The sequence below is a fragment of the Oryza brachyantha genome, chromosome 8 (assembly GCF_000231095.2).
Source record: "Oryza brachyantha chromosome 8, ObraRS2, whole genome shotgun sequence".
NCBI lineage: Eukaryota > Viridiplantae > Streptophyta > Magnoliopsida > Poales > Poaceae > Oryza > Oryza brachyantha.
Window position 1 is genome coordinate 15,377,906 of NC_023170.2, and position 26,560 is coordinate 15,404,465.

A 26,560-nucleotide genomic window follows, 5' to 3' on the forward strand; every position below is an offset into this window, starting at 1 on the left:
CTCCGGCAAGCCATATTTATCAATTCACGCGAAAGGGTTGGTGGCGCCACCAAACGCCGGGTCCTTTTCCCTCCCCACTTTCAGAAAAGAAATCGCAGAAATCACCAGTGATCGATCGATCGCACGGCGACCTGGTTGTTGAGCGAGCCACCAAACGTGGCCTTGGTCACTGCAAAAAAGAAAAAAGAACATATTTTTCATGTTAATTTGGGTTTTGGTGCTGCTGGTCTTCTCGTTGAGTTGGTCCGGTAAACTGCACAGTGCACTGCACGCCACTAGTTGCATGTACGTGGTGAAGTTGTGCTCTCCTCTCGTTTTATTTTTCCTTTTATTTTTATTTATTTTTTCTGTTTCCTACCACCACCACCTGCTGCGACCTAACCCGCTTTTGTCGTGGTTTGGTTAAAGAAAGGGATCGCAGGCTTTTTCCACCCTGTTTATCCATCCAATTATTATTCCGCTTGCTGATTAAGTGCAGAGGGAAGCTTCAGGGAAACGGCACCGCAAAATGGTACAGTAGTATCTCCAAAGCTACTGCCGCTACTACCGTAGAATGGGAACAAGTCACCACGATTTTATAGCAACGTTAATAAGAGCTACGTACTGGCTTGAAATTCAAAATCTTTTTTTTCATTAAAACTTAATATAGAGTTAACTTGTCTAGTATATACACATAAACTTATACAATATTATACATATATAATCCACGGATAGTATCTTGGAGCGTGTGTTATATTTGGTTGTAAATCTATAACATTTATTTTTTTCCGTTTCTCTTTTCTAATATGACATGATAATTTTTATACCCTCTCTGAGTTACTTATTTTACTTGCTCCTAGCCGCGAGGCAAGTGATCCGTGAGTCCTGCATTTGTTTGTTCATCAAAGTTTACCTAATGCTGTGTTCGAAGTGAGGGAGGATAAGTTAATTTATCCATGGCACGGAAGTGAGGGAGGATAAGTTAACTTATCCATGGCACGGAAAATGTTGTAATAGATTAGTAAATGATTAATTAATTATTAATTATTAAAAAAATATAAAATAGATTAATATAATTTTTTAAAATAATTTTTCTATAGAAAATTTTTGTAAAAAATACACCGTTTAGCAGTTTAGAAAACGTACGCGTGGAAATGAGAGGGATACTTAACTTTTAATTTCGTATTCTGAATTAAGGTTCGGAGAGAAAAGAACGAGGAAGCTCGGAGCTGTCAGAAAGACTTATAGCACCAGCCCGTATACAACTGAGCCTATTTGGTTACTTCTGATTTTTTCTGTCCCTATCCTATCGAATATTTAAACACTAATTATAAATATTAAATATAGATTATTAATAAAACTCACCTCATACTTTGAACTATTTGCGAGACGAATTATTAAGCCTAATTAGTCCATGATTAACGAATATGATGCTACAGTAAACATTTGCTAATCGTGGCTTAATTAGGCTTAAAAAATTGTCTAATGAAATAGCCTTTATTTATGCAATTAGTCTTTGTTATCAGTCTATATTTAATACTTTTAAATAATGTTCAAACATCCAATGTGACAAGAGAATAAAAAAAAGTCCCTGGATCGAGGCTACATTCGGTTTTCAAAAAATTTTGGAAGATATGTCACATCGACGCGCATGATCACATATTTGAAGTATTAAACATAGTCTAATTACAAAACAAATTTCAGATTTCACCTTGAAACCGAATCTTTTGAGTCTAATTAATCTTCCATTGGCATATTTTGGTTATTGTAGCACTTATTGCTAATCATATACTAATTAGACTCAAAATATTTGTCTCATGATTTTTGCATAACTATATAATTAGTTTAATTATTCATATATATTTAATATTTTATTTAGACGTCTAAAAATTGAATGCAATGTTTCTAAGAACTGTTCCACGAGAAATGAGAAATGGATGCTATTCCTGCTTGCTAGACAGAGACACTGCAGTATGGAAAGGAGGGGGTTGTAAATCCACATCTACCAGGGTCCAGGCCTCCAGGGGCTTCCATTATTTGGGTACACTGAATTTCTTTTTCAGGGTTTGACTGTGGAGTGGAATCCAGGATTGGGTCAAAACAGGGTTGCTACAGAAAGCCTGAATGGATTGCAGGTACACGCACACGAACATTTCGACACGCCATGACGCTAGCATGCAGGGTCCTGACGGCTGGCTCACCTCCACACGCCAATCACGAATGCACACCGGGTGCATTTGAACATCACAATAGTAGTTGTACAACATCATGCCGGCGAGTACCTGTCCACGTTTGTTTTTTTTAAAAAAAGTCAAACGATTGGTAAAAAGAAAAAAATAATTTATAAATAAAATTTTATACATGTATTCACACGGATCAAAAAAAATAATGATGAGAAAATAAACTATGACGAAAAACCTAAAATTAACTTTAAATTTAAGGTTAAAAATTTAAATTTTGATTTATAGGTATAAGTAAAAGTGAAAAGCACCTTCTGTATTTTAATGGATGATATGCTGCCTTTTAAAGACGAATTTGGTTATTCATTTTTTAAAAATGTGCAAACATACAAAAATATAAGTTGTAATTAATATTATCTAGTAATAAATCCAATCACTATAAAATAAATAATAATCATATAAGTGCTTTTAAATAAGATGAATTATCTAATGCACGTTAAAAGTGAATGACATCATCTATTATGTAGTAATTTGGAAGAAACAACTCAAAGTCATTGTTGAGTTAATTCTGCCATCCTCATCTTTTAACTTATACTTATACTTATAAGCCCAAACTTAAATTTTTAATCTTAAATTTAGGATTAATTTTAAGTTTTTTATTGTAGTTTATTTTATAGTCTTGTCTTTTAAATCGTCGTAAACATGTATATAAAAGTTTTATTTGTAAATTATTTTTCATTTGTAAATGTACGTACTGCTCATCAACATCAGTGTGCTTACAAATTTTATAAGCCAGACCTGCTTCTATTTGTGTGGACGGGCAGTGTACTATTAAATCATAGGCAGTTGCGCTTACGAGATAAACATAGATTACTTTGAACACCTGCATTAGAGATGGCTGTAATGGGACCCAGCGGGGGCGATTGTTTGGTTCTTTTACTTAAAAAAAGGTATATGTATAAAAAAACTAATTTATAAATAAAAATTTTATATGCATATTTTTAGCAATATAAAAATTAAGACTGAAAAATAAGCTTCGGTACAAAATCAAAATCGATTCTAAATTTAAAATTTAGCTTACAAGTATAAACAAAAAGTTAAAAGTTAAAAAACAGTGGTGATTACTTCCATTGCCCTTCACCAAACTCAGTAACCCCCGTAGACCCCACAGCCAGGGACGCAACACCAAATCCTCCCCAGTTATCGTTGAAACGACCAGCGTCTGTAGGTGCACCGTGCACGGTGCACCTGCTTTGGCTTGGCTCGTGATGTGGTGTGGTGTGGTGTGCGTTGCGAGAAATCACCGGGTGGGTCGCCGTCTCTCTGACTCCCCGGCGTGCGCGTCCACAACGCTGGCAAGCCAAAGTGTGGCGGCGGCGGTGGTGGACGACGGCGACGACGACGTCATCCGCGGTTGGTGAAATCGGGATTGGCTCTGATTGGCTCCTCTGGAGTCTGGTGACCACCATTTAGGTGGTGTTTAGATTGAGAAAATTTTTTAAAAAAATGTCATATCAAATGTTTAACCGAATATTGGAAGGGGTTTTCGAATATGAATAAAAAAACGAATTTGATGGTTAGCCTAGAAACCACGAGACGAATCTTTTGAGCCTAATTAATCCGTCATTAACACATATTGGTTACTGTAGCACTTATGGCTAATTATGGGCTAATTAGGCTCAAAAGATTCGTCTCAACATTTCTTCTATAACTGTGCAATTAGTTTTTTGATTCATCTATATTTAATGCTTTATTTATATGTCCAAAAATTCGATGTGATGTTTTTGAAAGAAAAAAATTGGGAACTAAACAAGCACTACCAGTGGAATATATAGTGTAGTACTCGTAGTCGTAGCCTTTTCTTTTTTTTTTAACAAGTGTATTATTGGTTGTGACTGATATAACTAAGACTGAATCATTATCTGTTTTTTATATAATTCGATGATACAAGTGATTGTATTAATGCTAAATGATAAACTTTTTACACGAAACACACAGTTTAGAAGCTTACAAAGTGATCGTAAAAATCGATAATAACTTGTGAGATAAGAACACATGTTTTATTTCGTATTTTAAAAAGTTTGCAAACATAGGTCCAGCTTGAGATAGCTGAGACTAAAAGATTGAAGAATTATCTAGCTTCTTAATAGCTATTTAAAGATATAAACGAATAATTTAAGTACCATTCCCTTCACTTTGTATTAGTATAATTAAATCACTTTGGATTTGGCTTAGGTCAAACGTTTTCAAGTTTTATCATATTTATAAAAAAAAAATTGACATCAACAACGTCAAAATCAAATCAAATCATTAAATCGACAATTCAATGTATTTCTATTTATTTTATATATTGAATATTGTTATACTTAAGTGGTTTTCTATATATTGGTTTGACTTTTAATATAAAATAGATGGAACACCCGGTTAAAATATGCTCTAAAATATTTGGAGGGTTTGCAAATTTATCATTAGTTTTTTCTAAATTGCAAGGATGTCACGGGAAATACCATTCTAGTGGTATTTTTTAGTTTTTTAGTAGCGGTTTTGTATTAATATTTTAAATCAGTGGTAAATTTGTAATTGTCTCGGACTATTTAGGAAGGAACTTTTGTATTGAAGAATTTTATACCAAACGCACGTATCCTAAAAATGTGTCGGTGAAAAACATATAGAAAATGAGATCATACTACCTGTTAACCGGGCCATAAAGCATCGGTTATGAGCAACGCTACATCTCATGAGCGAGTGCTTGCTAGCACACCGTAGTTGCTACGAAGGAATAAAAATATAATGAGTAGGGTGGAGAGGTGAATTTTTCTGAGAATTAATATTATTTTAATAGAAAATCGTAAAATTAGAGGATATTTGTGGAAAATCGTATAGGATCATGTCAACTGTCGTAGACCCATATCGAACGGCCAGTAGTCGACTAGGGATGAGATCGGACTAGACCTTCAGTGGTGCAGTTTGACATATAACTGGTTGTTCGACATATAACTGGCTGGCTTAGTAGTCGAACGGGTAGCAGTCAAACACCGACTGTTCGATAGGCTTCTAAATTTACGATTTCTTCTGAATAGTCTCTATTTTTATGATTTTTTTATTAAAATAATATTAATTCTCAAAAAAAATTCCTAGATAGGCCGTATCGCGCGATTCACGAGCCAGCCAGCGAAAGCTCCTTGCGATATTTGACGAAGCTGGTGGTGGTGGAATCATGGAACGTGTGTGATTGGTTTAAGATTAGATAGATGGATCTAATGCTCACCATTTTTTTAGCCGTTTCACCGGTCCTCACGTCCGTGCCTCCGCGTGGGGTCGGTGGGTGGTTGGTGAGTGGGAAAACGATTTGGGTTAGGCAATACTTATGGAACCATTAAGAAAAACTTTAAGGTATTCCTTTATATCAAAATCAACTACCTCATTCACAAAATACAAGTTTATCTAAATTATTCAGTAGAGAATAAGGTTAAAAAGACTATGGTATCCATAATAAATAAAGAATGTGTTGAGGGGGGAGGTTATGCGGGTAAACGAGAGAAATTTTATATGTGAAAGTGATTAAAGAGATAATAGTACCATAAATAGTGTGGGAAATGATTATATTTTGGTAAAGTTTCAAATAACAGAAATGATACAGTGGTAATTGTTTGGTTTTTTTAGAAAAAACCCAAACATCATATTTATAAATAAAAAATAATTTATAAATAAAACTTCTGTTTATGTGTTCTTATCATAAAAAATAAGTATGAAAAATAAAATACGATAAAAAATAAAAAATCAACTCTAAATTTAAAATTAAAAATTTAAATTTTGATTTATAAGTGCAATCAAAAGCAAAAGGACGTGGCGGTCCACCATGGAATGGAGGGAGAGGGAGTAGTTTGTTGGTATACACTTGTTATAATCGATCTAATAGTTTATATTGACGCGGTAAGTGGTATTGGTATTGGTGGGGTGCAGTGGCAACAGTTATATCGCAACCACATGCATCATGGCCGAAGGTAGTTTTTTTAGAGCGAGGGCTAACTATTGGCTCTAAAATTTTTTAACATTATTAATTGTTAATCTGGAGTCAACTTATATAATAGTTATATATAAATATATAGCACATCATTAACATATGGTTGACCTCTCGTACACAACCCATACAATGTACTGAATGAATAATATATTTAGTTTTTCTATAAAATCATTGTTAATTGAGTCTGACAGCAATAATTTAATCTTAATTAGATAAGGAAAAAGTACGAATTACCCTCTAAATTATCGCAGTCGGCCGAATTACCCCAAAAACCGAAAACCAGACATCCTTCACACTAAACTTTCAATACTGGACAAATTAACTCCCTCGACCCAATCCAAGGCAGTTTTGTCCTACGTGGCAGCCCAGTCAACATTTTCTTCTTATTTTAACCGTGGGGCCCACATGTCATAACCCTCTCTCCATCTCCCTCTCTCCTTCTCCCTCTCCCTCTTTCTCTCGGGCGAACAGACCGAGCGTGGCGCACGGGGACAGCCGGACGGCGGGCGGGCGCTTGGCGCCGCGTGGGGACGGCTAGACGGCGGGCAGATGCCTGCGCCCCGTGGGGACGACCGGACGACGGGCAGATGCCCACGCCGCGACGAGCAGCAAGATGGGACGACGGGCGAAGGATGCCGCCGGCGACGAAGCGGAGGACTCACCGGCGGCGGCGGCGAAGCGGAGAATGGCAGTGGCGGGCGGCGCCATCCATCTCGGCGCGCGGGGACAAGGGCGATGGCGGGCGAGGACGAGGACAGCGGACGACGACGCATAGTAGAGAGGACGGTGGACGGCGGCACCGGAGCCGACCCGCTGCACCCGGGCGACGTCGACCGCCCGCCCACCAGCCACTCGCCTGCTTTCTTCCGCTTCGCCGCAGCCGCCATCCTACTGCTCCACCTCGTTGTCGCGGCGCGTCCGTCTGCCCGTCGTCCGACCGTCCCCGCTCGGCGTAGAGATGGCAACGGGGACCCACGACCCGAGACCCGATGGGTATTTACTCCATGAGGGTATGGATATGAGCTAAATATATTATCCATGGGTAAGTAATTGAGCAAATACTTTCATCCGATGGGTACGTGGGTATGGAAACGTTCTTATGATCCCCATACCCGTTTACCCATGGGTAATAAATACCCGCGAGTTTAAATACATGTCATGACCTAATATCATATTAGCCTAGCCCAATTAACCAAAACCATAGTTATTTAAACCATCCATATCTTTTCCACCGGTCTATATAAATGTATAATGTCCTAAGTATCTAGCGTCTATGCATATATTATATGGAAAATGTGATATTTAGATTGTTTTGAACTTTTGCGGGTATATGGGTAACCCGATGGGTAAGGTTTACCCAAGTGGATATGGGTATGGTGAAATTTTCTTACCCATGACGGGTATGAGTATTTTAATGATACGGAATTTTACTAGTGGGTATGTGTATGGAATAGCAATACCCGATGGGTATTTACCCATTGTCATCCCTAGCTCGGCGTCGAGCGCCCGCCGCCGTCGCGCTATTCGCCCAAGAGAGGGAGGGAGGGAGAGGGTTATGACATGTGAGCCCCACGGTTAAAAAAGGAAAATGCTGACTGAGCTGGCACGTGTACGCCACGTAGGACAAAATTGCCTTGGATTGGGTCAAGGGGGTAATTTGCCTAGTATTGAAAGTTTAGCGTGAAAGATGTCTGGTTTTCGAGTTTAGGGGGTAATTCGGCCGACCGCGATAGTTCTAGGTAATTTGTACCTTTTCCATTAGATAATTTAAAATTATTATAGCGCGCTGCAACGCACGGGTATACGTGATGTTTTTAACAAGTGGGGTCCTCATCCAAGTCGACCCCCATCTACTTCTGGAGTTGCCAATAGGACCACCGCTACATCTCGAGTTGCCCCTAGGACGTCAATTTGGTGCGACAATTCCAAACTTGACAAAATTTTGAGTAAGATATTAAAAGTAACGGGTGCAGCTTTCATTTGCATTGACAGTTCGACAAGTATGCTTTAATTATCCAGTTTTACCACTTCAGGCAGCAGGTCTACACTGACGTGGTGTGTTCTAACTCCTGGACGCAAACCACACACGAATACTATACGATGATATGGAAGTGAAAAAATTTTAGCACAAGGTGTATGACAGAGGAGGTAGAATTTTGATTTGCTTAAAAGTCTTGATAAATAATAAATGAAATTGAATTTATGATAATTTTTAAAGGTACAAATAAATGATCAAAATGATTTTATAACAAATGTCAATGAAGACTATTTTACAAAAACTACACCGTTGAGAGGTTGAAGAAGCATGCCAACATAATCCATTCTCCATTACCTCAAAATAATGGCAGTATGCTTGCGATCTGAGGAAAAAGTCATATGATATATTTATAATAAAAATAATTTATAAATAAAATTTAAGTAGAAGCGAACAATGGTACTCCAAGACAAAACATAAGGTCAACTCAGATGATGTGGGCAAGAATAGGCAGAATCTTAAAAACCTTATGCCAGAGACCGGCTTTGTTCGTACTTCACAGGAGCATCTTTTGATCAAATTCCAAATTCCAAATAATCTATTCCAGACGGAACTAAAACAAATAAAATGTGCTCTCTAGTTTATTTTGCTATACTATTTGTTAGTTGTCTAACTATTTAGATAAACCTAAATTTTTAGTATATTTTTATTTGCATGTTTCCAAGTTCTTATTTTTCTATATTGACCTCTTTTTCCCCAAAACAGGTAAGTTACCTAAGGCTTACAACGATACATTGAGTTATGATATGTTATCATTATTTTATAACCTCGTTGGCAATGTGCCTAATAAATATTACATTAAGTAGAAAAAAATTGATTATTTGTTTTGAATTTCTCTATATGCGTTGTGAGCGGTTGATTTTTTGGCTTTCTCGAGGCGAGATCGCATGAGGGGCGGGATATGTTTTTGGTTTTCTCAGGGTGGGAGCGTGGGAGGGGATGGAAGCTGTTGGTGTTTTCTTGATTTTCTTAGGGTGAGAGCAAGGAGGATGAACTACTGTGCTTCATAGGTCTTTCTCAGTGGTCGCTTTTATTTTACAGTTTTCAAGAGTGACACGTTAGGGTTATAGTTTTTCTATGAAATGAGAAATGACATCTCTCAGTGGTATCTTTCATTTTATTGTTTTATAGATTTGATAGATCATTAAATTTATGCATGAGAGTAATTGTGCATGAGCCTGATGAGAGGAAAATAGGAGGTGGCCGAACCCTGCACTGGATCTAGATGAAAGAAATGTTTGGTCTCAATGGACTTTCATTGGGCTTTTATTTGCTTGGAAACAATGCTATGAGCCTTTTAGTAGGATGAAAAGGTTCTCTTCTCTTTCTTAATTAAATTCTTGTCATATCATTAAAAAATCTAATGTGATATCTAATTAATACCAAATAAAAGAACCACTGGGAATGACCTACTTAAATAGACGGTAGAGATTCACAAGAAATGTAGTCTACTTTTGGAACTACTCTCCACTTTTATTTACATATAAAGTTTATTTGTGGTCCTTGAACTTTCATTAACTAAATTTCACCTTGAACTACAAAAGTAGTTATTTCTCACTGCACGCTTTTAAAACCGGGCAGCCTTCACCCCAGCTTTGATTTTTAGTGGTGGTTTAATCATGTCAAAAACCACATTGCTATTTTTTATTGCACGTTGTTACCCCGCATATTATACAGTTTGTATCTTCTTTCTCCTCACATCTCTCCCTAATGCCATTATTTGTTAGGACAAAAATGACCACTAAAATAAGTCTATAAGTGGAACTTATGTGGTTCTCGAAGTAGTTTTATAGCTTAATACGAAAGGAGATTGTACTTAAAGTAAAAATTCAAGGACCAAAATGTGCTTTATCCGTTATGTATTCATCACTCCGAAGATTAAAACAAGATGGAAAGTGCACTTCAAGTAATAAAACGAAATCAGCTGTACCCCGGTTTGCCAGATTTGTAAAGCACACAGTTGATGATCATTGATCAATCACATCAGGTTTGACACGGCCTCACCTGGCCCTGATGAATGTCTGGATGACAGTCATACAGTCATGCAGAGACCAGACATGCAGATGTGCACAAGAACACATGAACAGGTGACACCAATGATTATTCCACCATTGACAGTGCAGACCACCCAAGATTAAAAGCATCATCACTCGAGAATCTTTTCCAAACACAAACCAGTCTTTTACCACTACAATGCATAGATAGATAATAATTGGAGTGCAGTGTGCAGCTGCTTATTTGCACTGCAGTTCGGTGCTTGCACAGTTGCACCGGTCAGGCGATGCGGCGGCAGAGCGTGACGCCGTCGGCGACGGGGAGCTGCACGGCCTCGACGCGCGGGTCGGCGGCGATCATGGCGTTGAAGGCCATGACGGAGCGGCGGATGTCCTGGTCGGACTCGGTGAGCGCGGAGTCGTCCTCCAGCGCGACGGAGCCGCCCCAGAGCGTGTTGTCGTAGGCGAGCACGCCGCCGGCGCGCACCAGCCGCAGCAGCCGCTCGTGGTACTCGACGTAGCTCCCCTTGTCGGCGTCCACGAACGCGAAGTCGAACCTCCCTTCGTTCGCCTCCTGCACCAAGATGATCCAACGACGTGGTGAAGAACGCATGGTAATGATCGATCGATCGCCGGCGCGCGGCGGCGGTTGTAACTTTATGGTTCGTTCCGTACGTCGGCGAAGAGTTCGTCGAGGATGGGCATGGCGGGGCCCTCGCGGAAGTCGACCTTGTGCGCGACGCCGGCCTTCTTGATGACAGGGAGGCCGAGGTCGAAGTACTCCCGGCTGACGTCGATGGCGACGACCCTGCCGTCGTCGGGGAGGGCGAGCGCGGTGGCGAGCACGGAGCAACCCGTGAACGCGCCGACCTCGATGGTGTCCTTGGCGCCTATCACCTTCAGCAGCAGCGACAGCAGCTGCCCCTCCTCCGGCGGCGACGACATGAACCCACTGATTGGATCGAACAAAATTAACCCGTGCACACGACAATGTCATCACCGTTCATCAAATCAAAGCCAGTAATCACGCGGAATTAATTAGCTTATTAGCATGCAGATCAGAAGACGTGTATTACTAGGTGTGCTTCTTGGTGATGAGCCGGAGCTCGCGCATGAACTCGTTCTCCCGCGGGTACACCATCGTGTTCAGCATGTACTGCATCCCAAAACGCATTGTCATCTCGTCTCATCTCATCCCAATCGATTGGATGAAAAAAAAAATGATAATTAGGCATGTACCTCGTAGAGGGCGTCATTCTTGAGGAGGGTCTTGGGGCTGTCGTTGCTGTGGATCTCCGTCTTCAGCTCCTTGGCCTCCAAGGCGCTGCTCACGCCGTTGGCGTCGCCGCCGTTCGCCGCCATGGCCGTGCTCGCAGCTTGCCCGGGCTGGTAGTGTCCGCTTCAGTTCAGCCGCCTGGACCTGGAGTGTGTAGTGCAGGAAGAAGTGAAGTTAGAAGTGTGCAAAGCTCCTAGATATAGCCCGACAGGCGAGCGAGAGGCTGTGCCGGCCGGCGTCAGCTGGAGTAGTACGTGGTGTGCCATGTACTCGGTCGCACTCACGCAGATAGCAGCATGCACGGTGTGCAGGGATGTGGTCGATGGATGAGGACAAGTGGTCACGCACCAAGCCCAGCTGTGATCACTGATCGGTGCATGCGCGGCGGGGCTGGCTTCTCACGGCTCGCGTGGCGTCAGTCCCCTTCGGGGTGTCTTCCTCGTGCTGGTTGCTTGTTTTCCGCTGCTGGCGTGCGCAGCGGTTGCGTGCGTGGTGGTGGGGGTGGTGGCCGACGTCCGACGCGCGCGCCATGCGCGGCGCGGCTGGACGGTTTGCGCGGCCGGCCGGCCGCTCGCGCGCGATTCGACACCGTGCGTGCTCGATCACGCCGCCCTCGCGGCGCGGGGTGACGACGGGTGGTTTGGCTCTGGTGTGGTGGACTGTGGCGTGGGTGGATGGGTGGAGCGGAAGAAAAATTAAGACAAGACAGTCATTCACGGTTCAGGAAGACCCGCTTATCGTTTGTCACTTGTGCGGTTGTGCCCGGCATCTATTTTCTACCGCCTCGGTTCTATAATAACTTTATTTTTTGTTTTTCCATGTCTAACGTTTGATCATTCGTCTTATTTAAAAAAATTATAAAAAACTTTAAAAAATTAGTCAGCATAAAGTACTATTCATGTTTTATCATCTAATAAAAATAAAAGTATTAATCGTAAAAAATTTTAAATAAGACGAAGAGTCAAAACATTATATAAAAAATTAAAAAATGATCTTATTTCAAGACGAAGGTAGTACTTCTAGCTCAAGTTCCTAAAATTTTCATTTCTCTCCCATTATCCTTTGTTGAAGCTTCAGCCGTAAGATTCGTACAAATACGTGGATGTAAATAAGCAAAATCTTTTCTGTGGTGGTTTGCCGATCGATCTCGGTGGTGCGCCTTCTCGTGGGCCGATCGTCACTAACCGTAGACGGGCCATGTGAGTGGTTGTTTGGACCTTCTGATGGGCCATTTAGAGCAGATACAATATAAGTCAGCTATAAGTATATTTTAAAAAAAATAAAAGATGAGAGAAAAGAGAGATAGACTACTAATTTATAGCCAGTTACACACGGACTCTCATAGTGTGTATATGACATGTGGGACCATATACTAATATTTTGTAGGCAACTACTGTATGAATTGGCTATTAGATTGGTTATAGATAAATTGGAGTATTAGTTGGCTATATTATTGAACTTGCTCTTAGGAAACTTGAGCCACACTGAAATTTAGGCAATATTTGAGATTTTCTTTTAGAGAAAAGGCCAAGGCCCTGCTTTTACTAAGGTGGTGTTTATATTGAGAAAATTTTTAGAACAAGTGTCATGTCAAATGTTTGACCGGATATCGGAAAGGGTTTTTGGACACGAATGAAAAAACGAATTTCACGGCTAGCCTAGAAACCGCGAGACGAATCTTTTGAGCCTAATTAATCAATCATTAGCACATGTTGGTTACTGTAGCACTTATGGCTAATTATGGACTAATTAGGCTCAAAAGATTCGTCTCAAGATTTCTTATATAACCGTGTAATTAGCTTTTTTAGTTCATCTATGTTTAATATTTTTTAAGTGTCTAAAAGTTCGATGTGATGTTTTTGGAAAAAAATTTTGAAAACCCGTACAAGGCCTAAAGCAAAAGAATATCCAGAACAAAAGTCATGCCGGGGATACCAGCTTACACGCATGGCCCAGAATTTCAGTACACTTCCTTTCTATCCACTCAAGCCAGCAAAGGAGCAGAGCAAAATCAAATCTCACAACTAGCACAGGCTACACCAAAACAAACGACCCCTATCCACTAACAACAAACAAAAGCATCAACCTATCCCTGACCCTGGTCTTAAATTCTTGACACCATCCACGAGCTTAGTCTTCATCATCCATATCTTATTTTGCCAAGACCTTCCACTGAGGCAGAAAAGAAACAACTCTGTAAATGTTAATACAATGAGAGGAGACAAGTTTGTCTCTAAACACCATATTATTCCTAACTCTGCATATTTGAGCATTTTTAAAACCTTATTACGAGAAAGAAGGAACCGTGACAAATACTTGATTGGAAAAAAAAAATCAAACACGACCTTAGCGGCATCAAGGATGGTGCTAAAGTACATCTCGATGCCATTTGGTGCTACGAAATCTTATTTGTAGGTTAACCAATGCATTGACCTCATTTATAGATTACCTAGTTGATATACTTAAAAGATATCCTAATAAGGTGTTAAAAATCACCAGAATCTCATAATATCTAGAAATAAAAAGTCTTAAACTTTAAGTAATCGTTAGAGCTCTTGATCGGTCGACCTACTTGGTATAAGTAGATTACAATGTTATTATTATAAAAGTTATATGGGAAATGATTGTTTTGGCACAGAGCGTATAACACTTCATTATTGCTCGGCACTTGTTCCAGGAATCATAGATTATAAAGTCAACCATGGTGTGTGGCATGATCTCACAGAAGCCCAAAGAAATTTATGGGTTGGTGTCATTAAGCATTGTCTGACAAACTAGTTGAATTAGAACTAAAGTTTATTGTGTCATCTGAACACCACGGGGAATACTGTATCCCCTCCACTGGTTTTGGCCTGTCACTCGGGCGTAGCGACATGTATAGATGAATATCGAAGAGTATTTTAATTAAAATAAATAAATATTTATTTTTGTTTTATATTATAATAGAAAATTATAGTTAAATATTATAGATTTTAAAGACCGTGTCACTGTGAAAAATGATAAGGATTATACGTGCTTGGCCTGAGTAGCTGCAGGATGATCAATGGATCGATCTCACTTGATGCGCCGGCAGAGCGTGACGCCGTCGGCGGCGGGGAGCAGGCAGGCCTCGACGCGGTCGTCGGCGGCGACCATGGCGTTGAACCCGAGCATGTAGTCGCGCACCACGCGGTCGTACGCCGAGCTGCCCGGCGTGTCGCGCGGCATCGCGACGGAGCCGCCCCACAGCGTGTTGTCGTAGGCGACCACGCCGCCGACGCGCACCAGCCGCAGCAGCCGCTCGTGGTACCCGTGGTACTGCTCCTTGTTCGCGTCCGCGTACGCGAAGTCGAATAGCTTGCCTCCGCCGTCGCCGGCCTCGGCCAGCAGCTGGTCGAGCACGGCGAGGCCGTCGCCCTGGCGGAAGTCGACCTTGTGCGCGACGCCGGCCTTCTCGATCGCCGGCCGGCCCAGCTCGTAGTAGTCCCGGCTCACGTCGATCGCCACCACCCTGCCGTCGTCGGGGAGGGCGAGCGCGGTGGCGAGCAGCGAGTAGCCGGTGAACACGCCGACCTCGACGGCGTTCCTGGCGCCGATCATCTTGAGCAGGAGGGAGAAGAACTGAATCTGCTCCGGCGACGACCCCATGAACGACAGGGGATGCTTCTGCGTGATGTTCCTGATCTCGCGCAAGCACTCGTGCTCCCGCGGATACACCGTCGTCTCCTGCACATACTGCACGGTGCACGCATATGCATCGATCCGTCATTTTTTTCTTTTCGATTACATGGAAGAAAGACACTAACACGCACCACACTCGCACATTAATCGGAAATATGTTACACGCATAAGAGAAAAAGAACGACGGACTATATCTATGAACACACGTTCAACCAGGGTTCACCAAAACGACGGTTTCTATCTTTGCCACGGTTATCGCGATTATCACAGCACAAAACCGTGATAATCGTATTCTGTCGACGACGGTAAGGTAAACCCTGCGTGCAACCATCGCCCATCGTTCATGAGAAAGAGTGTTGAACGTACGTACGTACCTCCACGATCGAATCGGCCTTCAAGAGGGTGTGGCTGTCCGGCCGGTAGGTCGCCATGGCTAACCAAGCTCTGATGATTCTCTCTCTCTCGCTATGGTCTCTGTTTGATGGGCCTCTTTAATTGTGGTTAGATGGGAAAATACTCTAAACTCTTAAGTGGATATTCTCTTGTCTATTGCATGTTATTTAAATGTTACCAAAAATTAAAAAATATAAAGATATATTAATATTAAATATACAACTCGATAAATATGCAAGTTCAAATATGACATTTATAATCTGTAACAAAAAAATGTTGTTTTTTAATGGATTTTAGAAGTTATATTTAATAAGATAAGAGATGCCTCTCGAAGAGTTTAACATTCACTCCGTGGTCCGATCATTTGCAGGAAAATGAAATGCAGAACTGTTACAGAGCATGCATGACACGTGGGTGCGCAATTGGGTGGATTGTGTGGTGCCAAGAACTTGCATTCACTTATTTAACACTATAAAGTACCTTCTTGATCAGAGACCATAAAGTTGCTCTGAAAGAAAAACCGGCAACATGCTTGACATCGGATTCCCTTAACATTTTCTGGCAAGTTGTGTTCACCAACAGGAAGGATATGAACATGGGGAGGGGAAAGAGCAGAAACAACCTTCCAAAACTGAGCACCCATATGGCCAAATGGGGCATGTCATGGCAAGCACAGGACACGTTTTGTGCATCACGTGCAGTGGGCAGTGGCCAAGCTGCCCTTCACATGCCTCCCATGGACGCAATCCTTGAAAGGGTTATATCATGCATGCATCCATCCGCATTATTTGCTCAATATCACACTAGTGACTAGTAGTTTACGGTAGTTTCTTCGAATAAAAAATCGGATTAATGGTAAGCTAGTATAAACTGTGTGACCGCGTAGATCGCGTGACATGTACGATCCGATTACGATGAAATCAGGAAAACATAGGAATAATAAAGAGGATTGCTATGTAACGGTATTCCGTCCGAACAGGATATCCATGAGGAGATAGACGGGAGGAGGCGGATGTATGCCAAGACGGATGCGCGGATGTATGCCGAGGTGTGGAATATCGTCCTGTAGTTTTTTTCTATAATAAATAGATTTTGGTTTCATATATCATGTTGCAATCATGAAAAAAAGGGACAAATTAAACATTGTTTCATATTATAAGACTTTCTGACCTAGTCTAGATTTATTTGTGTGCTAATGAAACTAGACATGTATATGATACATGGATAAATTTAGACAAACCGAGAAATCCTTATAATATGATATAGAAGAGGGAGTAGGTGTATTTGGAGCTAAACTTACTTTTTTAATTTTTCATCATGTACTTGTTTATAGGGTGATAAGTGATACAATATCTGCATCGTCAGTTAGGAGCATATTTAGCTTTTCCTGCAAAGTTTATTTTTTTTAAGAACAATCAATGTTAATTCTATTTTAGGATTGAGCAACTTTATAGAAAAAACATAGCAACATCTACAATGCCGAATTAATTTATATTGAGTTCACCATTGAATATATTTTTATTTTATTTTGTGTTAAAATATTACTATATTTTTCTATAAATGGATAGAATTTAAGAAAGTTTGGCACTTCGGACAAAAACCAAAATACCTATGGAGTAGCATGCAATTCACCATGCAACAAAGGGACTCTTCGAAAGTTTAAGGGGTTATTTAGATAGGGCTAAACTTTTTAGCCCCATGTCACATCAGATGTTTGGACACTAATTCGAAGTATTAAACATAGACTAATAAAAAAAGCTAATTTTATAAATAAGTGGTAATCCACGAGACGAACTTTTTAAGCCTAATTAATCCATAATTAGAGCATATTTACCGTAGCATCACATAGGCTAATCATGGATTAATTAGGCTCAATAGATTCGTCTCGCGAATTAGTCCAAGATTATAGATGAGCTTTATTAGTAGTCTACATTTACCATTTATAATAATAAACGTTCAAACATTTAATGAGACAAGGGACTAAAAATAAGTCACTTGTCTCGACCACCACCTAAATCCACCTCGCTGAATAAGCACAACGATTTAATCCGAAGACTTTGGCAACTAGATTAGCAATAGCAAATGGTTGTTGGAAGGACGGCAGTTCTAACCTACAACTATAGTCTTGATGTTTGCAGCTTGACAAATTTGGTAACAGTGAAATCTTTTGATGTTTTCAACTTAATTGATTGGTAACACTCAAATCGTTTTGATGTTTGCATCTATAACCTATTTTTGGCGGTTCTACGGATTTTTCTGGCTCTAGAGATGTTTTGTTGTCAGTTTCACCCACACTATTCTACCAACCACTATCCGAGTCATCCAGAAAAGGAGTTACTGTACTAACAAAGAAGCCAATCAAAAGCGAAACAGTTAATTACAAATAAAAAATAATTTATAATATAACTTTTATATACGGATCTATAGTGATTCAAAAGCCAATAATATAAAATAAATCATAATAATAAAAAGAATAACAAAATCAACTCCACAATTAGGTTTTAAAATTTAAATTTTAAATTATAACCAGTTGTAACTGCAAACGATAGAAGCCAAATTGCATCTAGAGATTATGGGGTTTTTTTAAAGATCTGATTAGACATTAGCAAAGCCATTTGGCCACGTGAATTTTGGATGGGTTAAATAGCTCATGTGCACTGTACATCTGCAGGGTTAAACCAAAAAATACAGTGGAAAAAGCAAGAAACAAGTCATGTTAGATCCCTTAACTATTGGTCCAGTTACAATCACATTTCTTAATCGCAAATAGGTCATCTCCCAACTTTTGGAACTAGTATAAATGAGGTACCTTAGCATTATTATGACCAGTTTTGGTTGACATGGTACTTCCATGGCATGTTGATCTAGTCTTTTAATGGATGGTGGTGCCTAAGTACACAAGAGTCACGTATAAGTCTCCGAAGAAAAGAATAAAAATATTTAAGCCCAAATATTATCTTCTCTCTCACCTTTTTTCTCTTCCTCCCTTTTGTTTGTTTCTCCCTTATTTGTTCTGAAGGCTTCTTCCTCCTTCAACTCCGTCGACTATTGAAATTATAGTTTGGGTCTTAGCCCACGGAAAAATAATTTATAAATATTTCTCAAAACCTCACTTCATAGAAGGTCTTCGTGTGAGAACTTTAGTTTCATCCTACTTATTCTAGGAGATGAAGACCTCTTTATAATGTATAATGGTATTCTAGCCAACCATTTGAACAATGGTGTAAGAGAGAACTAGAGAATCACACACATGTGTGTGAATGGTCCATTAAAATTGGCTCCTCGTGCTTGTGCAAATGTGGTGTCCTTTTGTAGTTTTGTTTTACTGCAAATTTTACTGGATTTATCTAGAGTTTGTTTTAGAATTCTTGCTTATCTAATTCATGGGAGCCCTAATAGATTATGTATGACTTATCCGGTTCGGTTTCAAGTTATAGAAATAATTCACGCGTCCCAATCTCTCTATAAATACCAAGTTGACACCTCCACACAACATATGCAAAAACAACTAGGGTTTGCTACTCCCTCTGTACTACATTGTTGTAAGTTGTCTACTCCATTCCGCTCGTCGGCGTGCACCACCAGATTGATGCCCTGTATCAGGAAAGAATGAATAAGGTTTTTTTTGGAAACACTACATGCGACTGCTTGCTGTTCATCCACCATAGTGTGTCTTGCTTCTTCAGTAGTGATCCATCAGGTGTGCTGCTATGCAAAGTTCATGCGACAACTAGTGCAAATGCTACTGTTCAGAATCTGGTTTTGAATTGTCGATACATTTCAGTGATGTTACTTGTATTTGATCTATTTGCGTGTAGTGCTAATTTATATGTCTAGATCGTATTAGATGATTCTGTTATTTTGCATATTTATTGTCATAATTTATTTATAGAATAAATTAAATCTATATGCTTATATTTTTAACACCGACGGGCTATAGTTGGTGGTGCGGTCAACCGACCGAAGTGTCGTGGTGTACGACATGGGGATGCTAGATCATGACACCATGACGTACTTGCGGTAGGCGTTGTCGACGGTGACACGGCGGTGGCCCCCATGACTATGGTTGGTGCAAGCAGCGGAGGAGGGTGGTCAATCGTCGTGGTCATCAAGGGATGTGCAATTGTACGAGAGGCATATCAGCAAGCGAAGAATCGTGGGGATGGGGCTCATCCGCACGCTCATCTGTGCCCTCTGCCTCATAACACATCATCACCCTAGTCTTGGCCTCCCCCTTCTCACACCAACAGTTAGGTGGTGTTTAGTTTGCAAAAAAATTTTGCAAAAACATCGCATCAAGTTTTCGGATACATATTTGAAGTATTAAACGTAGTTTAATTACAAAATAAATTTCAGACTCCGGCTGGAAACCGCGAGACGAATTTTTTAAGCCTAATTAATCCATCATTAGCACATGTTGGTTACTGTAGCACTTATGGCTAATCACTTTCTAATTAGGCTCAAAAGATTCGTCTCAAGATTTCTTCCGTAACTGTGTAATTAGTTTTTTGATTTATCCATGTTTAATGTTTTATTTAGGTATCTAAAAATTTGATGTGATGTTTTTGAAAAAAAATTAGAAACTAAGCAAGGTCTTGGGCTTGGCAAAATCTCCATGGGGGGGCATTGTCCACGCAAGGGTTTAGGTTCAAGAGTCCAGAATTTTCGTGGACGGGGACGGGGAATAGAGTTTTCTGCAACTGCAGAGATCCCTACGAGCCCCGAACTTTTTGAAAAATAAAATTTTTGGGCTGGTGTTGTTGAAAGTCTATTGGGCTTTTGGCCCATTAGAGTAAACCCTAGTATCTATCTCAGCTTCAACGGCCACAGTTTTCACACAGACTGCGCACTACAGATCCACCCTCTGTCGCCGGTGTGCCGCTGCCTTCTCCGCCTCCGGCCGCCGCCAAGTGAGCATCTTCAACTTTTTTCGGGGCCAACGGACCCTCGTTCGCTGCCTCGTTGCCAAGCTTACCAACGGTGGAGGTCCGCTTGACATGGGTCTTTGTGGACGCAGCCCACACCATGTGCTATCCACTGCAATGTGCTTGCTTGGGCCGATAGGTCACTAGATAATACTTAGTGTTTCTTTTATTTCTTTTATTTGATGTCGTTGTTTTTTGACATATGTTTGATTATTTTTCTCATTTAAAAATTTATATTCTTAATTATTTTGTTATGATATGATTTATTACTAAAGAAATTTTTAAAAATGATTTATAACTTTGTATATTTACACAAAATTTTTAAAATAAAACAAACAAATCAAACGTAACTATAAAAGTCAATGATGTCAAAAAAAAATTAGAGGGTGCATTTTTTTTTTGAGGATTTGATGAACTGTTGCTGTGTTCATAGTAATCCTCTTGTCTGGTTGAATTTGAATTTGAATTCAACTGGGATTTACTCAGGCACAAACCATGACTGAACAACTGAACATTCATATGTACATTTTGCAAAAGCTACAGGTTTCGCAAATTACATCACGCGCGCTGCAAAAAACCTTACAAAAACCGTCGCCTACTCCTGCAACAACATCACCGGCCGATCGTTTGGCGTCTCCAGCCTCGCCGTCCCTTCCTTCTCCACCTCGTCCTCCGCCGCCGCCGCCGCTCCCATGGCCTCCAGGATCTTCTCCAGGGCGCGCTCCTCGTCCTTGGACAGCCGCTCCATGGCCTGCTCGAACTGCGCGACCAGCTCCGGATCGAACACGGAGTGCTGCTGTGGCTGCGGCCTCGGCTCGCCGGCGTGATCGACCCCACGTTCTTGCGGCGCCGCCGTGGTGGTGCCGAACTTGGGGGTGACGTAGGAGCCCGGCGAGAAGATCTGTCCGCCATGGAGGAGCCAGTCACGCAGGCTGCCGGACTTGGAGAAGTCGAAGGCCGTCGGCACCTTCAGCTCGCCGAGTTGCCTCGCCCTCGCGCGCCTCTTGTTCCCGCCGCCGCTGCCGCTGGCGGCGGCCTCTTCTTGCTCCGACGGTTTGCACTGCTCTGCGCTCGTTGCGTCTTGATGATCGGCGGAGCAGGCTCCCGCCGCTGCCGCGCTGGCTTCCACCTCTCGCTCGGACGACTCGCGCTGCTTCGCCGGAGTGCCCTGCTCCGGCGAGCCGCTCTGCGTCACCAGCGCGTCGTACTCCTCCACCGTGCGGAAGCTCCTCGCCCTCCCCACCGCGGCATCAAACACGCACGGCTGAGCCGAAGACGTCTCCCCGCCGTTACGCTCTTCCTCCTCGTCGTCGTCTTCTTCCAGCCCGGCGAGCAGCTCGGACACGTTGATCGTCTCGATCTTGACGAGCTGCTCGGCGGCCGCCGTCGCCGTGCTCTGATCGGCGGCGTCCTTCGCCGCGTTGGACGCCCGGAGGAGCGCCAAGAACTGATCCCCATTGCTCTTTGGGTTGGACAGGATGATCTCCTCGATCAGGTTACTCCTCTTGAATCCATGGCTCACCACCTTCTCCTGAAAGCTCCCTGATTTGCTCAGGATTTTGGACGACACGCACCCCATCGATCTCTCCCTAGCTCGAGCCAATCTGAAACGCCCGCGAAATCAACAAGATTAAGTGCCACGCAGTTCTGACAGCATGTATCTCTGACAGAGAAAAAAAAATTCAGAAACAAACTGATGATCTCAACTGTGGAACAAAACGATTTCTTTCGTACCTCAGAGTTCAGAAAACCTTTGTTGCCTTCCTCGATTGTTGAATTTCTTCACCGGGCAGCGTGCAAATTTGTATCAGGAGCTAAGCAGCAGCAGAAATGCAGAATGGTCTAGAGTGGTAGGCGATTAGGGGCAGCTGATTAGCACAAAAACACATGCAGAGCGCCGTGCCAAGATCCAATCATGGCATAATCAATGGTTAGAATATGAGCTGAAAATAGGACAGAGAATTCCAAATAGAAGAGGTCTCGTGGTTATGGAGTCAACAAATGGTTTTTTAATTTAATATAGATCAAGAATTGAGGACTGGCTGACTGAGATGCAAATCGCACCAACCCTTGTGCTTGGACATCCAATAGTCCTCGATTTTGGTGGTTATTTGCATCCTTTGCCATAAAATTATTGTGGCTTTATAGACTTTTTAGATGACTCTTTGTTCTAGATTGTGAGCCTCATAAATGTGTCGGTTTTGGGGTCCATGCTGAAAAAACCGATGCTATAATTTGTCTACAAGCTGCCGTGTTTGACCCTAGGGGTTAGAACGGTATGTCTTTTTACCATACAGGTTCGTTTTGTTTTGATTCCGTATTGTTTATGTAAGTATATATTAATATTTATATAAATCTACACAATACTATAAAATCTTATATTTTGAAGTGGATGTGGTAATTGAAAAATAGGGATGGCAACAGGTCGGGTTTGATGCGGGTAGAGCAATTACCCGTCCGCTAACTTAAAGCCTACGGGTAGAATTCTCTACCCGTACCAGTACCCGCGGGTTAAATTTGGTACCCGTACCCGTACCCGTCGGGTACCAGGTGGGTATCGCGTACCCGTTAGGTCTACCATTTCACATGTCAAAAGCATATCAAAATAATCATTCAACATATACAACAAACTAAATATACTAATTATAATATAATATTGCATCACACATGATAAGTTCAACAAATACAACATAGCTTATAATACGTAGGTCATATCAAAGTTTGTAGCTAAAAAAGAGTACATCACAAATATTATTATATGAATAACATAATAAGTGTTTAGACAAAAATCAATATGTGGGCTACATTCGGGTACCAACGGGTTACCCGCGGGTGGAAAAAAATACCCGTACCCGTAACCGCATCGATTCGGGTTGGGTACGGGTACTACCGCGGGTAAAAAGTTGTACCCGTATCTGTCCCCGTCAGGTCGGGTACCCGGTGGGTACTCGGTACCCGTACCCGAATTGCCCTCCATATTTAAAAATATAGAGGAATAAGAACATATTGTTTTCGTAAGAATGTAAGTGAGAAAAAAGATATAAAATAGAGAAAATGCATAAATGGTCACTGAATAAACCATGGGAGAAACATAAGAATCGAACCATAGTCTTTAAAAAATCCAAGAGGTTGAAGTATTACTAACTTTTCTCCGAAATCTACGTATACTGAGTCATTCCTTCAATATTCTATAGGATATAGAATTCTAGAAAGCTCTAATCCTTTATTTCAAAGGGCCAAGTAGAAAAGTTCATATAAAGATTTAAATGGTACAAAGTTTCTCCACGAATCATCTGTTTCAAATTGGCCTCACTTGCTTCTATGTTGGCAATGGCATTACCGGGGTTTCTACCAAATAATGGGGGTGATTTTCAGTGTATGGGTCCATAGCTGCTGCTGAGTCATCGGTGGAAAATATAGAAGGCAGTGCCGCGAGAGAACGGGAAAAGTCTGCCGTGTGGGCGGGAGGCGCCACTAAGCCCTGCCGACGGCTTCATTTCCGCCGTCCGATGCCCATCCGACGGCCGCTGATCCCGCATGGTCGTTGGTGGTCGCTTCACGGCCCTTCCGGTCAGATTCCCACGAGCGTCGGTAACTGACTGATGATTATGACAAGTGATTAATGGTGACCCTAAGTGTGTACCCTCCTCCTTTTCAAAATGGAAGATCTTGTAAGGTGTTTTAGGATGGGTTAGGTTTTAGGGATGTTCCTTTGACATGTTTGGTTAGTGGATTGATGGGATAGGATGAACCTAAGAGATAAATATACATCTCAGATCCAGGTCCAACTCATCGCACCAAACGGTGGGACGAATCTATCCCAGTACGATCACGACGCACATATTGGGTGTCTATTTTATTTATTAATTTATTTAAAATATATTACTTGTATAAATATACATTCAATTATTTTAGGTTATTCATATATTAATCCTAGTATTTAATATTTTATTTTGGATATGAGAGGTAACATTTATCCCCCAACCAAAAAAAACAGGGCCAACCTATCTCATCTCATCCTCCCGCCAAACAAAAAACATGGTTCAACCCATCCATCTAACCAAACAAAAAAAATAGATTTAACCCATCCTACGATCCAAGAATGGATCCAACCCATTTTACATCGTCCACGAATCAAAGACATCCTTATAGTTTATTGAAAGATCAAGAAAGTACTTTAGATTTCGGTTCCGATTGTCTGAGATGAGAAAGTAGATGAAAAATTAAATAAATGGGTGATAATATATTTTAGGATAAATTTTAAAGGTTAGATGTTGTTATATTTTCCGATGTATAGAGTAGTGTTTTGTAGTTTATTTCTTTATCTTGTTTGTATTGTAAAGAATTTTGATTTGCGGAATGAGATGGAGTGGTATATATTCAACGCTGGTAGGCCTTTTAAATTAGCTGCTAGATGTATTCTAGAGGTATACGCACAAATAAGTCCTGCAGTGTAGTAATTTGGAAGAAGATTATCTCATTTAAAAAGAAAAGGGGAAGGAATAGAAATGCATATACACACTAATCCATATAAGAGAGGTTGGAGTGCATGTAAAATTTCTACTATTATTTTCTCTCTGCACCTTGTATTAAAGAAAATTTTTCTTGGTGTTTACTATACTTTGTTTTTACGTATACCAAAGAACACTTATAAGAGCAGGTATAATAGCAAGCTATAAGCCAGCTATAAGCATATTTTAAAGAGATAAAGAGAGAGAAGAGAGGTGGGCTACTAATTTGTAGCCAGCTGTAAACAGATTCTAAGATAGAGTGTGTATATGACATGTAAGACTATGTACTAATGTTTTGTATTTAATTATTATATAAATTAACTATTATATTAACTGTATATGAATTGGACCAAGTAGTTGCCTACATTGAACTTGCTCTAAGCGTCTGTACTCCGTACTTCTCACGAAGTTCAACACAGTACATTCTGAATCTCTCTTGCTTCCATACTACATCAGAGGGCCCAAAAATCGATAGGTTTGCTAAAGGAATCCTGCCGTTGCTGCAGTGCAGAGTGAACCCAATCACAAAAGATCACACGACGTTTGGATCTGATTTGCTCGTGAATGCAACGACAAACCCCCAAGGTTCACGAAATGCCGTGACAAAATCAAAGCTCAAGTTTCTAAGCTTAAGAGCAAGGCTAATACTCCCTATTTTTATGTATGACATCATTGATTTTTGAATCACGTTTGACTATTTATTTTATTTAAAATTTATATTCAAATATGTAAAATTATAATGTATAATTAAAGTTTCTATAATAATAAATTATATTATAACAAAATTATTAATAATTATATAATTTTTTTGAATAAGACGAATGGTCAAATATGGACCTAAAAGTCAACGGCGTCATATACAAAAATATGGAGGGACTAATATATAAGCCCGCTATAGGATTCTTTATAGTTTTTCTCAGCTCATATATATATATACATGTATATATATATATATATTAGTTAGCTATTTATCTTTAATACAAGATTCACTTGTTTCTCTCACAGAATTTTTTGGTCATTCTGTCTGTGCTGGTTATAACTTAATTTCTTAATACTCCGATTTTCCTCTCTCCTCCCATCCCCCACCTCACTATTTTGCCGACTTACCGCCCTCTATTATACTTGCTCTACGAGAGCAGGCAGCAAGCAGGCAAGAATTGGAGACTGCAATCCATTACCTCGGCAATACCCTGAAGTGCCGAGCCATCGGTTGGCCATGAATGTGTGGACAACTAGAAGTAACATTCGGAGACAACAACAGAATCCTCAATTAGAGCACCCTCCTTTTTCCTTTTTTTTTTTGACGCACATTCCGAGGCAAATCAGTTCAAGCTGCTTCCTAATCCACTTCTGAATTCCCAAATGGTCGTTTTTGAATGGTTTGGCTTTATATATATACATCTACGGGTGTAGCTGTCGGGATGTTTGTATGTTTATTCCATTCTGTAAGGTTATTAGAGCGATGTTTATTTGTTTAGTTTGAAAAGTTTAGTTGTTGAATATCTAGATTTTTTTTAGTTTAGATGGAAAATTCGGACAATGCAATAGTCCAGTGTTAATTTGTACTTTGACATTAGCTTGTT

The 26,560-nt window shown here is 40.7% G+C and overlaps 3 protein-coding genes across 4 annotated transcripts; all 3 read right to left on the reverse strand.

Annotated features, from left to right (window-relative positions):
- Positions 1-10,166: 10,166 nt before the first annotated feature.
- Positions 10,167-11,670, reverse strand: LOC102710810 (tricin synthase 2-like). The gene is made up of 4 exons (XM_015840701.2): positions 11,452-11,670; positions 11,289-11,368; positions 10,888-11,164; positions 10,167-10,786 (listed from the first exon to the last, which is right to left on the reverse strand). The coding sequence occupies exons 1-4, from the start codon at positions 11,572-11,574 to the stop codon at positions 10,493-10,495; spliced, it is 774 nt and encodes a 257-aa protein (XP_015696187.1). The 5' UTR covers positions 11,575-11,670; the 3' UTR covers positions 10,167-10,492.
- Positions 11,671-13,329: 1,659 nt separating this feature from the next.
- LOC102700453 (caffeoyl-CoA O-methyltransferase 1-like) lies at positions 13,330-15,609 on the reverse strand. 2 transcript variants are annotated; one of them, XM_040527062.1, is made up of 3 exons: positions 15,523-15,609; positions 14,505-15,202; positions 13,330-13,660 (listed from the first exon to the last, which is right to left on the reverse strand). In XM_040527062.1, the coding sequence occupies exons 1-2, from the start codon at positions 15,577-15,579 to the stop codon at positions 14,543-14,545; spliced, it is 717 nt and encodes a 238-aa protein (XP_040382996.1). In that variant the 5' UTR covers positions 15,580-15,609; the 3' UTR covers positions 13,330-13,660; positions 14,505-14,542. The 2 variants fall into 2 exon arrangements, with proteins under 2 accessions (XP_040382996.1, XP_040382995.1); XM_040527061.1 differs by having other exon boundaries at positions 14,501-15,202.
- A 5,326-nt stretch (positions 15,610-20,935) lies between these two features.
- On the reverse strand, positions 20,936-22,437 carry LOC102700732. Its single transcript, XM_040527060.1, has 2 exons — positions 22,201-22,437; positions 20,936-22,070 (listed from the first exon to the last, which is right to left on the reverse strand). Exon 2 carries the CDS (start codon positions 22,043-22,045, stop codon positions 21,062-21,064), a length of 984 nt encoding a protein of 327 aa, XP_040382994.1. The 5' UTR covers positions 22,046-22,070; positions 22,201-22,437; the 3' UTR covers positions 20,936-21,061.
- Between the last annotated feature and the right edge of the window lie 4,123 nt (positions 22,438-26,560).

Coding starts and splice junctions, on each gene's coding strand:
- LOC102710810 (XM_015840701.2), bottom strand. CDS start 11,574: ATGGCGGCGAACGGCGGCGACGCCAACGGCGTGAGCAGCGCCTTGGAG. Junction 11,369..11,451: donor AGAATGACGCCCTCTACGAG/GTACATGCCTAA, acceptor TTTGGGATGCAG/TACATGCTGAACACGATGGT. Junction 11,165..11,288: donor ATCACCAAGAAGCACACCTA/GTAATACACGTC, acceptor CGATCCAATCAG/TGGGTTCATGTCGTCGCCGC.
- LOC102700453 (XM_040527062.1), bottom strand. CDS start 15,579: ATGGCGACCTACCGGCCGGACAGCCACACCCTCTTGAAGGCCGATTCG. Junction 15,203..15,522: donor AGGCCGATTCGATCGTGGAG/GTACGTACGTAC, acceptor TGCACCGTGCAG/TATGTGCAGGAGACGACGGT.
- LOC102700732 (XM_040527060.1), bottom strand. CDS start 22,045: ATGGGGTGCGTGTCGTCCAAAATCCTGAGCAAATCAGGGAGCTTTCAG.